General features: G+C 43.8%; 1 protein-coding gene across 1 annotated transcript in view; it reads left to right on the top strand.

Annotated features, from left to right (window-relative positions):
* The window catches only part of cnga3a (cyclic nucleotide gated channel subunit alpha 3a), a 42,349-nt gene extending 23,318 nt beyond the window's left edge, over positions 1–19,031 (top strand). Inside the window, exons 6-8 of the mRNA XM_078402974.1 lie at positions 6,879–6,983; positions 14,813–14,919; positions 17,578–19,031. Coding sequence (XP_078259100.1) covers positions 6,879–6,983; positions 14,813–14,919; positions 17,578–18,983 — 1,618 coding nt within the window. The 3' untranslated portion in view covers positions 18,984–19,031. The remainder of the gene's footprint in view (positions 1–6,878; positions 6,984–14,812; positions 14,920–17,577) is intronic.
* The last annotated feature ends 386 nt before the right edge of the window (positions 19,032–19,417 follow it).

The raw sequence follows: 19,417 nt of genomic DNA, 5'->3' as shown, positions 1-19,417 counted from the left end.
CACACACACACACACACACACACACACACACACACACACATAAAAACAAACAATAATAGTGCAATAATAACTATGTAGTTCAGAACTTATTTGAGGTTGTATTTTTTAATAAGCTAATGGCCGTAGGGAAGAAGCTGTTCGTGAACCTGGACGTTACAGTTTTCAGGCTCCTGTACCTTTTTCCTGACAGCAGGGGTGAAATGAGTGGGTGGCCAGGGTGGTGTGGGTCTCTGATGATGCTGGCTGCCTTTTTGAGGCAGCGACTCTGGTAAATCCTTTCGATGGTGGGGGGGGGTCAGAACCGGTGATGGACTGGGCAGTGGTCACAACTATTTGCAGTCTCCTTCGCTCCTGGGCGTTCAAGTTGCCGAACCAGGCCATGATGCAACCAGTCAACATGCTTTCCACAGTACACCTGTAGAAGTAGCAACACAGGTATGTAAACACAGTACTCAATAGGTAAATTTCAAAAAACCTAATGTAGTGCAAAACAAAATAAAAGCCCGAAGTCTCTAACTCGACCAAGACAGTTCTTGGTTGGAAGTTTAGTTGGCATGGCTTGTGTCGTGCTATTGCTAATGTCAAGGACCATATCCTTCTATGCCTTGCTCATTTAAGTGTCTGTCCAAATGCCTCTTCAAGTATGAAGAGGGGTCTCGACCTGAAACGTCACCCATTCCTTCTCTCCCGAGATGCTGCCTGACCTGCTGAGTTACTCCAGCATTTTGTGAATAAAAGCCTCTTCAAATATATCTGATTCCACTACCTCCTCTGGCAGAGTGTGCCCGGTATCAATTATTCTCTGTGTGAACACATTTATCCCTCAGATGCCACATTAGACAATAGACAATAGGTGCAGGAGTAGGCCATTCGCCCCTTCGAGCCAGCACCACCATTCAATGTGATCATGGCTGATTATTCTCAATCAGTACCCCGTTCCTGCCTTCTCCCCATACCCCCTGACTCCGCTATCCTTAAGAGCTCTATCTAACTCTCTCTTGAAAGCATTCAGAGAACTGACCTCCACTGCCTTCTGAGGCAGAGAATTCCACAGATTTACAACTCTCTGACTGAAAACGTTTTTCCTCATCTCTGTTCTAAATGGCCTACCCCTTATTCTTAAACTGTGGCCCCTGGTTCTGGACTCCCCCAATATTGGGAACATGTTTCCTGCCCCTAACGTGTCCAAACCCTTAATAATCTTATATGTTTCAGTAAGATCCCCTCTCATCCTTCTAAATTCCAGTGTATACAAGCCTAATCGCTCCAGTCTTTCAACATACGACAGTCCCGCCATTCCGGGAATTAACCTAGTAAACCTACACTGCACGCCCTCAATAGCAAGAATATTCTTCCACAGGCTTGGTCAGACTAATTTTCCTGGGGGATACTCAGTGCACATTGACCAAAGCATTGCTGGTGCTATGGTAGGAGGGTAGGGTACACACAATAGGCTTGCTTTTCAGATGGTTTGTGGTGATCTAATGGTGGTGCTTGAGATTAAAGGAGTTTGCACATAGAGAAAAAAATGATGTCTGATCGACTTGTCGGTAAGAAGATTTCAACTTTATAAATTGCGTCAGGCTGCCTGTGAGTAATATCAGGAGGTTCTTCATCACGTGAAACGTAGGTGGGTTATAGAGCTCTGTCCCTCAAAGCTAATGCAAGGGCACTTTGAAAATTCTACAGGTTTAAGATAGGAAGTTGGAGTCACGATACAGGTATCATAACTGAATTACTGAATAAAGAACTGATTGGATTATTCCTGTGCTTATCCGTCTAGCTAAGTTTAGTTTGGTTTAGTTTATTATCACGTGTACCGAGGTACAGTGAAAAGCTTTTTGTTGCATGCTAACCACTCAGTGGAAAGACAATACATGATTACAATCGAGCTGTCCACAGTGTACAGATACAGGATAAAGGGAATAACGTTTAGTGCAAGATAAAGTCAAGTAAAGTCCGATTAGAGATCGTCTGAGGTTCTCCAATGAGCTAGATGGGAGCTCAGGATCTCTCTCTAGTTGTTGATAGGATGGTTTCAGTTGTCCGAGTTGTCTTGTTTGCAATGATATCTTTTGTACAATTATCTAATGTTGGCATGCTTTGTTGGCATACTTGTGTCTTTTAATGGACGTATAATTTTTAATGGACGTATAATTTTCTATTTTAAACTGTTAAGTGTTGTAAAATATAGAAAACATAGCTTTGTACTCCCGTATCTAATATTGCTATTCAGCTTTTTTTTAAATCTGGATTTTTATTCAAAGTGTTACCAAAGTGAGATTAGATTTCAGGGAATGTGTATTGTTATCAGACAGTGATTATTTCAAAGATAGCTGCTATCATTTTTAATATTCCCTCTGTTGCTTTTGTGGAGGTTTTTTTAGATTAAATGTCACTATCGGTGTCAATGACTTTCTACCCCTGTGCATTCCTTTGATTTCAAATCTGCTCATACCCCCCCCCCCCGTTCCGAGCTAAAGAGTGGAAAGTGAACTTCGGCTATTTAAATGAAATATCTGTTACAGCATCAGTGGCATTTTATGGGTGTCAAGGCCATGTTCATGCTTTGTGAGACAATTGTACTTTGCAATGTGACAGCGTTTGCTCCTTGGCAATGTAAACAACAGCAACAACAAGGATGAAGGGTGAGCAGCCAAACTCCATTTCATTCTCCTCCCATTAGGGGGCTCCAAGCTCTCCTAATGATATGCAATAGCTTGTCGCAGTAGAGCCGACCTTGGCAAATGCACAATGAATATGCCAAGGTCCCGAGTAATGTAAATGTAGTGAAGCAATGAATTAAAATGCTCCTGTCAAATGATACATTTGGATTCCAAATGTGCATTGGCAAAGCTAGATTGTGCCCTCTAGTATTGAAACTGCAGGACATAAGATGAATCGATTATTTCATCAGCTGGTTCATATTTATGTGTTAATCAAATAAGTTGTTATATATTTGATGGTGTTGATGCGGATATTTTGAAAATCAAACTACAATATAAAGATATCATTTATTACACCATTCTGAGTGGAAGCTAACTGAGTTTAAATGTAAATGAGTAGAAAGGAACTGCCAATGCTGGTTTATACAGAAGATAAACACAAAGTGCTGGGGTAACTCAATGGGTCAGGCAGCATCTCTGGAGAAAAAGGATGGGTGGCGTTTTTGGTCGGGACCCTTCTTCAGACTGCTGAAGAAGTCTGAAGAAGGGTCCCAACCCGAAGTGCACCCATCCTTTATCTAGCACTTTGAGTCTAGCATTTTGTATTTATCTTAAACGTAAATGAACTGGTTTTGGTTGAACCTCTATTCATCCAGAAGCCGAAGAGACAGAAAGCTTGGCGTAATTGACAATGCAGTAAGCAATGAACAAGGATGAGGTACTGAAATCCCTGTCAAACTATACAATAGTTAATTTCTAGTGCAAGGACCCGTCAATCATCTTAATTAACATCTTAACAGGCGGTATTGAAGATTAATGGTGTCGTGTAAATAATTTGCCATTTACCATACAACCATCGACTGAAAGAATATCCTCCTGACAAGATTGAGGGGGTTTAACCAGCTAGAAAATTTCTCCATTGGGGAGCGTGCATTGCAAGATAGAAGTCACCACAAGAAAATACAAGGAAGAGCAGAAAGCAAAACCATCCAAAATTAAAATAAACTTTTGGATCTTTCTGATTTCTTGTTAGAAATCAATGGAATAAATCAAAATAATTTACATGTGTCGTCCAAAATAAAATAGAATGGAATAAAAAGACTGTCCTGCAGCTGTTTTTATGTTACGTATTATTTTGTTGTAGACTAGTTCCGTGCAACAATAAGCTTGACTTTTGTAGAATGCTGTTTGTGGCAAATGCACTGTAGGAATCCAGAAAGAATCAACGTAGTGAGTTACATCTGCACTCTGTGAGTAGAAGATAATATTTCCTTGCAATCCCCGCCCTATGTTTCCATATGCAATCTCTCAGTCCTATCATTGATAAGGTCTGTGATAATGCAAATGTAAGTCTCTGATTTTACAAGTGGCCATACAATTAGGTGCAATTTCAGGTTTTCTTATCAGCACGATCATTAACCAAAAAGCACCATGAAATACTTAACCATTTAAAATGATCTCCGCAGGCTATCTGATAGGAAATATTACTCCAGAGCCAACTTTTCACTATCTCTGTCCAAATGCCTGCAAGCAGTGTAATTAAAAAAATGATTACTGTGGCCAATTAAAATATCAGAAGATTCCTTTTGATCCTTTGACTTTGCTTACCATTGGGCAATTTGTCAATGGCCACGAAGATGTAGTTGGGTGACATAAACGCTATCTAACACAATGGGCAAGACTGAAACGCCTTACTGCTGCATAGTGCTGCTTGTGCACGTCCCAATACATTGAAGAAGTATCTATCTTCACAACTGTAATGTGACTTTAGGCAATGGATGACTCTGGAATTCAGTTCCAGAAACCACTGCTGAGGCAGCCGCCATTTTGTTGTTAGGATACGTGCGGAAAAAGAATATATAATTTCAGGTATTATTCTCCATTCTTGTGCATTCTTTGCCTTTCAAGACTTTGAGTATCACTGTGATGCAGTGGTAGAGTTGTACCTTACAGCGCCAGAGACCCGGGTTCAATCCTGACCACGGGTGCTATCTGTATGGAGTTTGTACGTTCTCCCCGTGACCTGCGTGGATTTTCACTGGGTGCGCTGGTTTCCTCCCACACTCTGAAGACGTACTGGTTTGTAGGTTAATTGGCTTGGCAAAATTGTAAATTGTCCCTGGTGCGTGTAGGATAGTGCTAGTGTATGGGGTGATCGCTGGTCGACCAAAGGGGGCTATTTCCACGCTGTATCTCAAGAGTCTAAAGTCTAAATCTCCCCACTAAGGAAGGCTGGCATCCTCTGACCCAGCAGGTGGTGGAAGCACGGTAGCGCAGCGGTAGAGTTGCTGCTTTACAGCGAATGCAGCGCCGGAGACTCAGGTTCGATCCTGACTACGGGTGCTGCACTGTAAGGAGTTTGTACATTCTCCCCGTGACCTGCGTGGGTTTTCTCCGAGATCTTCAAAGACGTACAGGTATGTAGGTTAATTGGCTGGGTAAATGTAAAAATTGTCCCTAGTGGGTGTAGGATAGTGTTAATGTGCGGGGATCACTGGGCGGCACGGACTTGGTGGGCCGAAAAGGCCTGTTTCCGGTTGTATATATATGATATGATATGATATGATATGAAAGAATGGAGCGACTGGGCTTGTATTCACTGGAATTTAGAAAGATGAGAGGGGATCTTATAGAAACATATAAAATTATTAAGGGATTAAGGGATTGGACACTCTAGATGCAGGAAAATGATCCCGATGTTGGGGGAATCCAGAACCAGGGGCCACAGTTTAAGAATAAGGTGTCGGCCATTTAGAACTGAGATGAGGAAAAACTTTTCTACCCAGAGAGTTGTGAATTTGTGGAATTCTCTGCCTCGGGAGGCAGTGGAGGCCAATTCACTGGATGCATTCCAAAGAGTGTTAGATGGAGCTCTTGGTGCTAGCGGAATCAAGGGATATGGGGAGAAGGCAGGAACGGGGTACTGATTGTGGATGATCAGCCATGATCACTTTGGCCGAATGGCCTACTCCTGCATCAGAGAAGCAGGCAATGACTGCCTTCTTTACCATTGATTTTGCTACAACCATTCCTTCTTTCCTCGCCTGGTGAGTCCCTGCACTGAGATCTCCTCACGCCACTGATATTTTCCTCTTGGTCTGTTTTCCTTCTCGAGACAACAGACCTCAGGCTCCGAACCATTTATTTTCTTTGGCATTTTAGGCCAGCCTGAAAATGAACGCCGTGTAAAGAACAAATGTGAGGGTGACACAACAGTCTTGTTGGGGTTTCTTGGTGTAATCCTGAGCTGAAACAGACACTACTGGTTTCAGTGAGGTGTTCTCTGTTGAGGGTTGTAATGTAGCACACCAAATATTTCTTAAATAAACTCTTCAGGGGCTTATCACTCACTGTACAAATAACAGTCTGAGAGCTATACAGGACTGTTGGCAATGAATGAACGGAATGTACATTGTTGGGAGGGACTTGGATGGGAGTTACTGTGCCAGGCTCAGTGGAGATCTCTGTTCGTGAATGAATACTTAAAAAATAAATATTTTGAAATATTAAATGCGCTTCATATTGATCAGAATTGTGAATGCAATTTTTTACCTGGTTTCCAATTGGGCCTGGATTGGTTTGGTCTATTTATCGCAGACATGGTAACATACTTCAACTTTTCTAATTTACTGTTTACCGTTGGTGATTCATTGTTTGTTTAGTGGGATGACATTTTTTTAATAGAGGCTTTTACATTTGCAGGTGGTATGCACATATTAGTATACAGTCAGTTCATCTACTGTTAAATTGTTTGACATTCTTTGGTTTAAAGCTGTTTCTTCTAGTTCTTCCAGTTTTGAATGGGTTATGGTGCATAAAGTTTAGAGTTGATGAATTATCAGGAGACAGCTGTTTGAAATGGTGGTGACTAATAATTTCTGTGCTCATAGACCATAGCCAATTGAGTTGATATGAAATAAACAGAGTATTGTAATTAATCAAGCAAATAGTTTATTGTCAGTTTAATTTTATCTTTATACCAGAAAATATCTTTCTCCCAATTTTGGCATTGAATATAAAAATGAAGAATATTAGGTACATACAGCTCATTAATATTTCTCACCTTTGTGAAATTTTGGAAATTTAAAAAATAGACAGAGGAACTGTGTAATGCTACGGAAATGACAAAAATCTTATTATTGTGTAGAATCTCTTCACTTCAGCCTTTTCACTGGAAGTACCTTTTGTAACAAACTCTGTTTGCATTCCCAGGAAGAAAGATGTGTTCATTATTGATCCTGCAGAAAACCATTACTATCGCTGGCTAGCCGTTATTACAATGCCTGTAATGTACAACTGGTGCATGCTTGTGTGCAGGTAAGTTTAAAATTAACCAGTAAGTAATAATTGTTGGTTGTGTATTTATTCATCTTACAATTGAGTCCTAGAGAGTCATAGAGCTGCACTGCATGGAAACGGGCCCTTCGGCCCAACTTCTCCATGCCGACCAAGGTGTCATTCTGGGCTGGTCCGATTTAGCCCATTTCTCTCTCAATGGTTCAATGGTTCTTTATTGTCACGTCTGCACAGCACAGTGAAATACTTATGCACAACCACAAATGTGCAGTCACCATATTTTGGCACCATTTGCAAAACAAAACAGTCCAAAGACAAAAAATTCAGTCCACATGTTGGAAGTAGCACCCCCGATCCAGGTAAACCCTTCCTTGACATTCTTGCCATAGAGGGAGTACAGAGAAGGTTCACCAGATTGATTCCTGGGATGGCAGGACTTTCATATGAAGAAAGACTGGATAGACTCGGCTTGTACTTGCTGGAATTTAGAAGATTGAGGGGGGATCTTATAGAAACTTACAAAATTCTTAAGGGGTTGGACAGGCTAGATGCAGGAAGATTGTTCCCGATGTTGGGGAAGTCCAGAACAAGGGGTCACAGTTTAAGGATAAGGGGGAAGTCTTTTAGGACCGAGATGAGAAAGATTTATTTCACACAGAGTGGTGAATCTGTGGAATTCTCTGCCACAGAAGGTAGTTGAGGCCAGTTCATTGGCTATATTTAAGAGGAAGTTAGATGTGGCCCTTGTGGCTAAAGTGATCAGGGGGTATGGAGAGAAGGCAGGTACGGGATACTGAGTTGGATGATCAGCCATGATCATATTGAATGGCGGTGCAGGCTCGAAGGGCCGAATGGCCTACTCCTGCACCTATTTTCTATGTTTCTATGTTATCCATATGTAATGTTCATATGGAAGTTGTAATCATGTCCTATTCTATAGCTTCCTGTGGAAGCTCGTTCCAGACGTGGACTACCCTCGGAGTGAAAAAGCTGCTCTGAAGTCACTCTAAATCTCTTCCCTCTCACCAAGCCAATATATGATGGAGTGGTATTTATAATGGGAATAACAAGGAGACTAATAGTGCTTCTAGGAGGAGACTTGGCACGAACTTCTGGAATTTGCAAAAATCCAGTCATAAAGTCATGCAGCACAGAAGGAGCCCTTTGGTCCAACTCGTCCATGTTGACCAAGGTGCCCCATCTATGCTAGTGCTATTTGCAGCATTTGGCCTAGATCCCTCAAAGCCTTTCCAAATATCCACATACCTGTCCAAATGTCTTATATGTTGTTGTAGACCTGTCAGTGATCCTTTGATTTTCCACAAGGTTCTTTCCCGAAGAATTTGCAAATACTGATTGATAATAATTTCAATTACTTGCACACCATTCTTCTAAAATCCATAAGAAATGTTGTTGAAGAAAACTCCACAAGTTTTTAATGGCGTACCAAGATGTAATTGCTGTCGTCCCTGAAAAACTAATTTAACATGTGTGGAGTTTAATTTTCTCAGCATAATTATTTTAAAATGCACTTCATGTTTGCACACCGGTTCTGCACACCGCTCTCTCTCATCTTGACAGCCAGAAGGGGGGCTATGTGAGGATGCTGTTCATTGATTTTAGTTCAGCTTTCAATACAATAGTTCCCACCAGACATGCTGAAACCTGTGTGCCTGGGTCTTGGACTTTCTCACCGCCAGGCTGCAAGTGGTCAAGATGGGGAGACATACATCTAACCCCCTCACCCTGAACACAGGAGCCCCCCAGGGTTGCGTCCTTAGCCCCCTACTGTACTCCCTGTACACACATGACTGTGTGGCCAGGTTCAGCTCAAACTCCATCATCAAGTTTGCTGATGACACTGTGGTGGTGGGCCTGATCTCCGATAAAGATGAGAAAGCCTACCGGGAGGAGGTGGCTGATCTGGCACTCTGGTGTCAGGACAGCAGCCTCCTCTTGAATGTCACAAAAACTAAGGAGCTGATTGTGGACTTTAGAAGGGCTCAACATCCGAGGACATACATGCCACTGGAGATAAATGGGATTACTGTGGACAGGGTGAGCAGCTTTAAATACCTGGGAGTCCACATCACAGAGGATCTGACATGGACAACACACATTGCCGCACTGGTGAGTAAGGCAAGGCAGCACCTTTACCACCTCAGACAGCTGAGGAAATTCAGAGCCTCTTTGAGGATCCTTCAGTGCTTCTTCTCTGGGGCTGTAGAAAGCATCTTGTCCGGCAACATCTCAATCTGGTTTGGGAACAGCTCTGCCCAGGATAGGAAGGCTCTGCGGAGAGTAGTGCGTTCGGCTGAACGCACCATGGGAACTACACTCACCCCCCTGCAGGACCTATACATCAGGAGGTGCAGATCCAGAGCCAGCAACATTATGAGGGACCCCTACCACCCCAGCAACGGACTGTTCCAGCTGCTACGGTCAGGCAAAAACCTCCGCTGTCACGCTGTGAAAACAGAGAGGATGAGACGGAGTTTCTTCCCACAGGCCATCAGGACTGTTAACTCTTATATCACCAGGGACTAATTTACTGTATTCATTTATTTTTTGTGTTGTGTCTTTAAAAAAAAAATTCTATTCTGTTTGTAGTTTTAGCACAATCCGCAGGCATTGCCACTTTCATTTCACTGCACATCTTGTATGTGTATGTGACAAATAAAGTAGACTTGACTTGACTTGTTTGTGAATTTTTATCTTTCATCGGTGTACATTTCAGTCTTTAGCTTGCTATCATAAAATGGTGAAAACACCAGTTGAAATGTAAGTATTTTACTTCCTGATTTATTTTCAGTGTGGGTTATTTAGTGCAAATAGATATTCAGCTAAATTGCTGACATCTCCATATACAGGAGATTCCCTTTATTTGAAACCGGAGCATATCTTTGGGAAAAGAGAGAATGTGCCCTAGTAAGCACCTCTTCCAACCTAGTCCACCTGCACCCCCTCCAACCTCATCTATTGTATCTGCTGTTCCAGATGTCAACCACTCTACATCGGCGAGACCAAACGCAGGCTCGGCGATCGTTTCGCTCAACACCTTCGCTCAGTCTGTTTTAACCAACCCGATCTCCCGGTGGCTCATGACCTCCATTGTTATAGTGAGGCCCAGTGCAAATTGGAGGAACAGCATCTCATATTTCGCTTGGGCAGCTTACACCCCAGCGGTATGAACATTGACTTCTCGAACTTCAGATAGTTCCTCTGTCCCTCCCTTCCCAGTTCTCCCACTGTCTTCCTGTCTCCTACTACATCCTATCTTTGTCACGCCCCCTCCCCTGACATCAGTCTGAAGAAGGGTCTCGACCCGAAACGTCACCCATTCCTTCTCTCCTGAGATGCTGCCTGACCCGCTGAGTTACTCCAGCATTTTGTGTCTACCTTCGATTTGAACCAGCATCTGCAGTTATTTTCCTACACGCAGGACCTGCAATCTCTGCCCAGCTTTCTTTTGGGCTAATGGCAAGCAGGGTCCACCTGTCACGGGTTATAAAATTTGGATCATTATGTTGAGGAGGAGGGTCTCCTCAACATAATAACACATTCAGTCTGAAGAAGGGTCTTGACCCGAAACGTCACCCATTCCTTCTCTCCCGAGATGCTGCCTGACCCGTTGAGTTACTCCACCATTTTGTGTCCGCCTTCATTATGTTGAGGTTAAGGTTTAGGTTTAAGTTTATTATTGTCTATGTACCGAGCTACAGTGCAAAGTACAAACTACAGTACAAAGCTTTGTTTTGCATGCTACCCAAACAGATCAAGTACCTGTATACCATACATAAATACATTCAAGTCAAACTCGAGTACAATAGATAGAGCAAAGGGAAAGGTGCAGATTAGAGTCTCAGAATTCTAGTGCATCAGTTCCACAGATGGGAATTCCCAAGACACTGCTGCCTGAAAAACATCATAGGACATTATTAAAAAAAAGACACAAAGTGCTTTAGTAACTCAGTGGGCCAGGCAGTATCTCTGGAAAACATGGATAGAGGATGTTTCTGGTAGGGACCCTATTTTTTTGGTTCAGTTTAATTTAATTTAGAGATACAGTGCGAAAACAGGCCCTTTGGCCCAACGAGTCTATGCCGACCAGCAATCCCTGCACACTAACACTATCCTACACACACACACAAGGGACAATTTACATTTATGCCAAGCCAATTAACCTGCAAACCGGTACAGCTTTGGAGTGTGGGAAAAAGATCTTGGAGAAAACTCATGTGGTCACGGGGAGAACGAACAAACTCCATACAGACAGCAGCCGTAGTCGGGAACAAACCCGGTTCTCTGTCGCTTTAAGCGCTGTAAGGCAGCAACTCTACCGTACTGCAACGTGCCGCCTATCTTCAGATTATCTATGTTCTCCAGAGATACTGCCCCTGACCCACTGAGTTACTCAGCACTTTATGTATATTAATCAGGAACAAATATACAGCACCATACAAAGTTTTGTTAAGTGCGGCTCTTGGGGAACTCGTCTCTTGACTTCAAATTCTGATTATAAACAATAAATTTTCTTCTCCTCTTATAAATTATTTTAATGGACTTTCCATTGTTCTTTGTATTCACGTCAACTGGGAACTGCCAAGAATAGCCACCATTAGCAGAGAGAGAAAAATACAGATGCTCCCCGGCTTACGATGTTTCAACTTGCGATAGTTCGGCCACGTGATCGCGTGTATTACAATGCATTTCGACTTACAATACTTTTGGTTTCCGATGGGTTTCTCGGAACGGATCCCCACCAGAAGTTGAGGAGCACTTGTAGAGTTAATGTTTCAGGAACAGTTCTGATGAATTCAATGATACTTTATTGTCACATGCACCTAGGTACAGTGAAATGCTTTATTTTGCATACAACCCCGTAAAATCATGTAGGAAACCTCATCTAGGCAGTACACAAGAGTCGCCACGTTTTGGCACCGACAAAGTTACAAAGGTTCACCCAACAGTCCTACCTACTGCCTGCCGCCGTACATGGCCACAGCACCCCCCCCCCCCCCCCCCCCCCCCTCCCCCCCCCCCCCCCCCCCCCCACCAGGTCCCCCTTCGTTCTCAGCGGCCTGAAATGCTAAATCTGTCCATTGCATCCCATTCACTGCCAACCTGCCATGTATTTCCAGCATTTTCTATTTACATTTCAGATTTCCAACATCTGCATTATTTTCTTCTGAACCTAGGCAAACTCTTAATCACCTTAGCAGCAGCCGAAGGAACCTTCCTGACCGCCACTCTATAGTGAAAGTGGGTCAAAGACCTGGGACTAAATGAAATGTGCACTAACCCTAATAGAATTTGGATACTTGGATTAAAAGCACCTGTATGTTCATAGAGTCATAGAGTGTGCAAACAGGCCCTTCGGCCCAACTTGCCCACACCGACCAACATGTCTAATCTACACTAGACCCAGCTGCCTGCGTTTGGCCCATCTATATACTAAAACTCTTGTTTGTTTGTTCCTGAACTACAGCCAAAACGGTACATGATAGTGCAACAGTTTTAGGCCCACCTTACTCACCGTCGTCCCTTTGGTGCTAATCGAAGAAGTTTCATTGAAATCGGTGTTATATTTTTAAAGTTATTCACATTTTAAAGTTTAAATCTATATCCTATGGAGGGAGGAGGGAGGGAGGTATGGGGGGGAGGGAGGGGGGGAGTAGGGAGCATAAGGGGGTTGAAAGGGATGGAGTGGGGGGGAGGGGGGAGGGGAGGGGAGAGGAGGGGGGAAGGGAAGGGGAAGGAGGGGGAGGGGGGGAGGAGGGGGGAGGGGACGGGGAGAGGAAGGGGGGGGGGAGAGGGGAGGGGAGGAGGAGAGGGTGCTGCAGAAAAGGTTTGGGCCCAACGGGTCCACTTGATCTAGTATCCCACTAAAGGGCCTGTCCCAGTTTGGTGATTTTTAAGGCGACTGCCGGCGACTAGGCTGTCGCCGCACGATTGCCGGTGTGTCGCGGGGAGTCGCGGGCGTGGTCATGAATTGTCTTCAATGAGTCGTAGCAGTTCAGGTCATCGCGGAAATTTCTCTCAGTACGAAAATCTTCGGCGACAGCTGGCTTGACGCCAACGATCGTAGCTTGTCGTGGGCGCTGTCGCAGGTCGTCTCCAGGTGAGGTAGGTTGTCGGCGGTTCTGACGACAGATGAATTTCATTAGCGACTACCTACGTCAACCAGCGACAGGTACCGGGATCAGGAGAAGACAAGTTGCGTTGTATAACCGGCCACATTAAAAATTATTACATAGACGAATCTGTTTAATGTTAAAAATCTCTTTTTTGGTAGTTTTTGCAATTGTTTGAAGTTTATATTTTTCCATGGATTTTTGCATGTAGTTATCCACCTTTTATAGGAATTTAGCTTGTTTGAATAAAGTTGATTTTGGACATTTTGACAAAAAATTGATGTCTGAAGTTATTGCATTTCTAAGCACTTTCTCGTGGCATCTCTTTCAAATATCTTAGTTTCATTTATTTTGACCAATGAAATAAACACAGACACAGGCATTGCACTGCATTTAAAAGCGAACTCTTTTCATTTATTTAGATCAATGAAGCAAACACAAGCAATTCACTGCATTGAAAGGCGAACTCTTATCGTTTCTATCAATGAAACAAAACAAACACAAGCAATTCACTGCATTGAAAGGCAAACTCTTATAATTTCTATCAATGAAACAAAACAAACACAACCATTGCAATGCAATGAAAGGCAAACTCTTATCATTTACTTCTATCATTGAAACAAACACAGACACAAGCATTGCAATGCATTGAAAGGCAAACTCTTATCATTTAAAACAAACACAAGCATCTCACTGCATTGAAAGGCGAACTCTTATCATTTCTTTCGATCATTGAAACGAAACCAACACAACCTATGCACTGCATCAAAAAAGAAACTCCTTTGGGAGGGTGTGGGTGGCCCTAAGAGTGGGCTGTTTGCAGCTGGTCTTCAGATCATGTCATTCTGCCATGGTACGCTGCCTAGTTCGGAGTTGTAGCAAGTGCAGAGATGGTGACCTGTAACAGTTGTGACCTGACAGGGTCGTAGCTTGTCGAGGGTGGAGGTCAGCTTGACGTCGGTTGTCGTAGTCCCTGTCGTAGGTGGACGTCCTAGGTCGCGACGACTGGGTCGCCGGTTGTCGGCAGCTTGCCGTCGCCTAGGTGGTAGGTGGTCGTAGCTTGTCGTAGGCATTGTCGTAGGGCGAGCCGTAGACATTGTCAGAGGGTTAAAAAATTCTACGTTTTACGGCGATCTGCTACGACTTTGAGAGTCGCTGGCAGTCGCCTTAAAAACCGCCATACTGGGACAGGCCCTTAAACCTGTCCTATCCATGTACTTGTCCAAATGGTTCTTAAACGTTGGGATACTACCTGACTCAACTACCTCCTCCAGAAGCTCATTCCAAACACCCACCACCCTCTGTTTGAAAAAGTTACCCCTCAGGTTCCTATTAAACTTTCCCCCCCCCCCTCACTTTGAACCTATGTCCTCTGGTTCTTGATTCCCCTACTCTGGGCAAGCGTTCCTCTACCCGATCTATTCCTCTCATGATTTTGTAGACCTCTATAAGATCACCACTCATCCTCCTGCGCTCCAAGGAATAGAGTCCTGGCCTACTTAACCTCTCCCTATAGCTGAAGCCCTTGAGTCTTTAATGTCTTGTCTCAGGGTTTTGCTTTAGCAGTTGCTTTCTTGTTCTCTATATTAACATTGTATCCATAATATAAAACATCCTGGTTCTGGCTGATACCTTACTATTGTGCATTACAGTCACGATTAGAGCATAAATAACGAGTCTTCATTGCCATTTTGAACTTTACGTCCTGTATTCTAGATCGTGTTTTGAAGAACTTCAGACGGAACATCTTGCTCTTTGGTTGGCGCTGGATTATGTATCAGATGCAATCTACATTATGGATTCATTGGTGAGGGTTCGAACAGGTAAAGACACCTATTTTTGTTTAATTAAACCGCTCCTGTCTGAGAAAAGATGATCTCCATCTTCTCCCGATGCAATGGTTCTGTTGAAGATAGAAGGCTAGTTTGTAGCTTTTGGCCAACACACCATGCAACTGATAGAAACACTGCCTTGCAGCTGAAGCAACCATGGTTCAAACCTAATCACTGGTGATATCTGTGTTCTGCAGGCACACTCATTTTCTTCTTCATCCTTAAGATGTGTATGTTGAGAGGTGAATTACATAGAACATAGAAAAAATGTGTAGGAAGGAACTGCAGATGCTGGTTGACACTGAAGATGGACACAAAATGCTGGAGTAACTTAGCGGGACAGGCAGCATCTCTGGAGAGAAGGAATGGGTGACGTTTACGGTTGAGATCCTTCTACAGTATGAAGAAGGGTCTCAACCCGAAATGTCACCCATTCCTTCTCTTCAGAGATGCTGCCTGTCCCGCTGAGTTACTCTAGCATTTTGTGTATACCTATTGCACAGTACAGCACAGGAACAGGCCTTTAAGCCCATTGCAACTGTGCAGACCATAATGCCAATTTAAATTAATCCCATCTATCTGAAAATGTCCTATGTCCCTCCACCCCCTGCCAGTTCATGCGCCTATTTAAATGACTTTCAAATATATCTACTTTCACCATTTCCCTTGGTAGCTTGTTCTAGGCATTGACCACTCAGTATAACAAAGTTGCTTGCAAATCTCCTGTAAACCTTTCTCCCTCACCTTAAATCTATGCCTCTGGTATCTAACATTTCCACCCTCTTGACGATCTATCCTGTTTATGCTGATCGTAAATTCCCTCCTGTCTATGAGGATAGTAGAATCTTTGGGGAGATGATAAGAACATGGGGAAAATAAAGTGGTGTTTGTGCGGGATTAGTGTGAATGTTTGATGGTGCAGAAACATAGAAACATAGAAAATAGGTGCAGGAATAGGCCATTCGGCCCTTCGAGCCTGCACCGCCATTCAATATGATCATGGCTGATCATCCAGCTCAGTAACCTGTACCTGCCTTCTCTCCATACCCCCTGATCCCTTTAGCCACAAGGGCCACATCTAACTCCCTCTTAAATATAGCCAATGAACTGGCCTCAACTACCTTCTGTGGCAGAGAATTCCACAGACTCACCACTCTCTGTGTGAAGAAATGTTTTCTCATCTCGGTCCTAAAAGACTTCCCCCTTATCCTTAAGCTGTGACCCCTGGTTCTGGACTTCCCCAACATCGGGAACAATCTTCCTGCATCTAGCCTCTCCAACCCCTTAAGAATTTTATATGTTTCAATAAGATCCCCCCTCAGTCTTCTAAATTCCAGCGAGTACAAGCCTAGTCTATCCAGTCTTTCTTCATATGAAAGTCCTGCCATCCCAGGGATCAATCTGGTGAACCTTCTCTGTACTCCCTGTAAGGCTAGAATGCCTTTCCTCAGATTAGGAGACCAACTGTACACAATACTCCAGGTGCGGTCTCACCAAGGCCCTGTACAACTGCAGCAGAACCTCCCTGCTCCTATACTCAAATCCTCTTGCTATGAATGCTAACATACCATTCGCTTTCTTCACTGCCTGCTGCACCTGCATGCATGACTCGATGTGCATGACTCGATGGGCTGAAGGCCCTGTTTCTGTGCTCTACGAATCCATGACTTGTGTCCTCTGTCCATTCTACTCTTAGCCTTTACCTAGTCATCTGGTTAAGTGACTATTTCTTCCAGTGCTAAATACCTTATGGGGACTTGACTTGAAATGTCGCCCATTCCTTCTCTCCAGAGATGTTGCCTGTCCCGCTGAGTTACTCCAGCATTTTGTGTCTACCCTAAATATCTTCTCCCTCTCCATGGCAGGGTAAATGTTAGATCTGTATGAAGATTGAGTGGGAGACTAGTGCTGTGCATGCCCTAGGGCCCAATAGAAGGAGGGCCTACCTTTTGTTTATATATTTCAAAAATAAACTTTATAGAATATATACAAGAAATACAAAAAAAACATTGCATGGCTCTGTGGGCGGCAGGTTGGCGCAGCGGTAGAGTTGCTGCCTTACAGCGCTTTCAGCACCAGAGACCCGGGTTCGATCCTGACTACGGGTGCTGTCTGTACGGAGTTTGTAAGTTCTTCCCGTGACCTCGTGGGTTTTCTCCGAGATTTTCGATTTCCTCCCACACTCCAAAGACGTACAGGTTTGTAGGTTAATTGGCTTGGTATGAATGTAAATTGTCCCTAGTGTGTATCATATCATCATATCATATATATACAGCCGGAAACAGGCCTTCTCGACCCACCAAGTCCGTGCCGCCCAGTGATCCCCGTACACATTAACACTATCCTACACCCACTAGGGACAATTTTTTTTAATTTTTTTATTTAAAAAAAAATTTTTTTTTACATTTACTCAGCCAATTAACCTACATACCTGTGGGAGAATCGCTGGTTGGCACAGACTTGGTGGGCCGAAGAGCCTGTTTCCGCACTGTATCTCTAAACTGAACTAAACTTTATAGAGATTCAAGACCAAATATAAATTGAAATTTTCAGAACATCGGAAAATGTGTTTGTTGCACCTATTAATTTAGGTTAACTCTTTGAATTCGGGTACAGCTCAGTAACATTATACTGTATTTCGTCACTTAGGTTTTCTCGAACAAGGATTGCTGGTCAAAGATGGAAAGAAATTGAGGGATAATTACACAAAGATGCCTCAGTTTAAATTGGATGTGCTCTCCCTTCTACCGACAGACTTAGCATACTTTAGCTTGGGATTTAAGTACCCGGAGGTACGATTTAATCGTCTCCTCCGCTTTAGCCGGATGTTTGAATTCTTTGATCGTACCGAAACCAGAACAAACTACCCCAACGTGTTTCGAATTGGGAATCTTGTTCTGTACATCCTCATCATTATCCACTGGAATGGCTGCATTTATTACGCAATCTCCAAATCAATTGGGTTTGGTACTGACACTTGGGTCTATCCAAACATATCCCATCCTGAATATGGACGTCTCAGCAGAAAATACATCTATTGCCTTTACTGGTCCACCCTGACCTTGACCACCATCGGCGAAACCCCTCCTCCGATAAGGGACGAGGAGTTTCTGTTTGTGGTCATTGACTTCTTGGTGGGAGTCCTTATCTTCGCTACCATTGTTGGCAATGTGGGCTCCATGATCTCAAACATGAACGCCTCCAGGGCTGAGTTCCAATCCAAAGTTGACGCCATTAAACAGTACATGCAGTTCCGCAAAGTCAGCAAAGATCTGGAGGCCAGGATCATCAAATGGTTTGACTACCTGTGGATCAACAAGAAGAGCATAAACGAGAAGGAAGTCCTCAAGAACCTACCCGACAAACTAAAGGCTGAGATCGCCATCAACGTCCACTTGGACACACTAAAGAAAGTCCGGATCTTTGCTGATTGCGAAGCCGGCCTCTTAATTGAGTTGGTGCTAAAGCTGCAGCCTCAGGTGTACAGCCCTGGGGATTACATCTGCCGCAAGGGGGACATCGGCAGGGAAATGTACATCATCAAAGAGGGCAAGCTGGCAGTAGTGGCCGATGACGGAGTGACGCAGTTTGTGGTCCTCAGCGACGGCAGCTACTTTGGGGAGATCAGCATCCTGAACATAAAGGGCAGCAAAGCCGGCAACAGGCGGACGGCCAACATCCGGAGTATCGGCTACTCCGACCTCTTCTGCCTCTCCAAAGTTGACCTGATGGAAGCCCTGACTGAATACCCAGACGCCAAAAAGATTCTGGAGGAGAAGGGGCGTCAGATTCTGATGAAGGACAACTTGTTAGATATGGAGGCAGCGAAAGAGGGAGAGGACCCAAAGGACCTGGAAGAGAAAGTGGAGAGAATGGAGTCGTCTCTGGACGGCTTGCAGACCAAGTTCGCCAGACTGATGGCCGAGTACAAATCCACGCAGCTCAGACTGAAGCAAAGGCTCACAAAGGTGGAAGACAGAGTGAAGAACTTTGGCAGCGGATATCTATCCGATGGCTTTGACAGTGCCACTGACACAGAAATGGGGGAACCATGATGGTGACGGTCACAACGGCTTCTTTTGCTTCTTTTCTTACCATTTTGATACTAGGATTTATTGTTGAGAAAATAAATTATTTTTGTACGGGACTAGTTAGAGATAGTTAGTACTAAAAATCTCAGTTAGAATTTAATACCGAGGTGAGAAAGTTTTTTTTTCACACAGAGAGTGGTGAATCTGTGGAATTCTCTGCCACAGAAGGTAGTTGAGGCCAGTTCATTGGCTATATTTAAGAGGGAGTTAGATGTGGCCCTTGTGGCTGAAGGGATCAGGGGGTATGGACAATAGACAATAGGTGCAGGAGTAGGCCATTCAGCCCTTCGAGCCAGCACCGCCATTCAATGCGATCATGGCTGATCACTCTCAATCAGTACCCCGTTCCTGCCTTCTCCCCATACCCCCTCACTCCGCTATCCTTAAGAGCTCTATCC

Source organism: Rhinoraja longicauda, chromosome 7 (genome assembly GCF_053455715.1).
Source record: "Rhinoraja longicauda isolate Sanriku21f chromosome 7, sRhiLon1.1, whole genome shotgun sequence".
Classification (NCBI taxonomy): Eukaryota; Metazoa; Chordata; class Chondrichthyes; order Rajiformes; family Arhynchobatidae; genus Rhinoraja; species Rhinoraja longicauda.
This window is presented reverse-complemented; position numbering and strand designations above follow the sequence as displayed.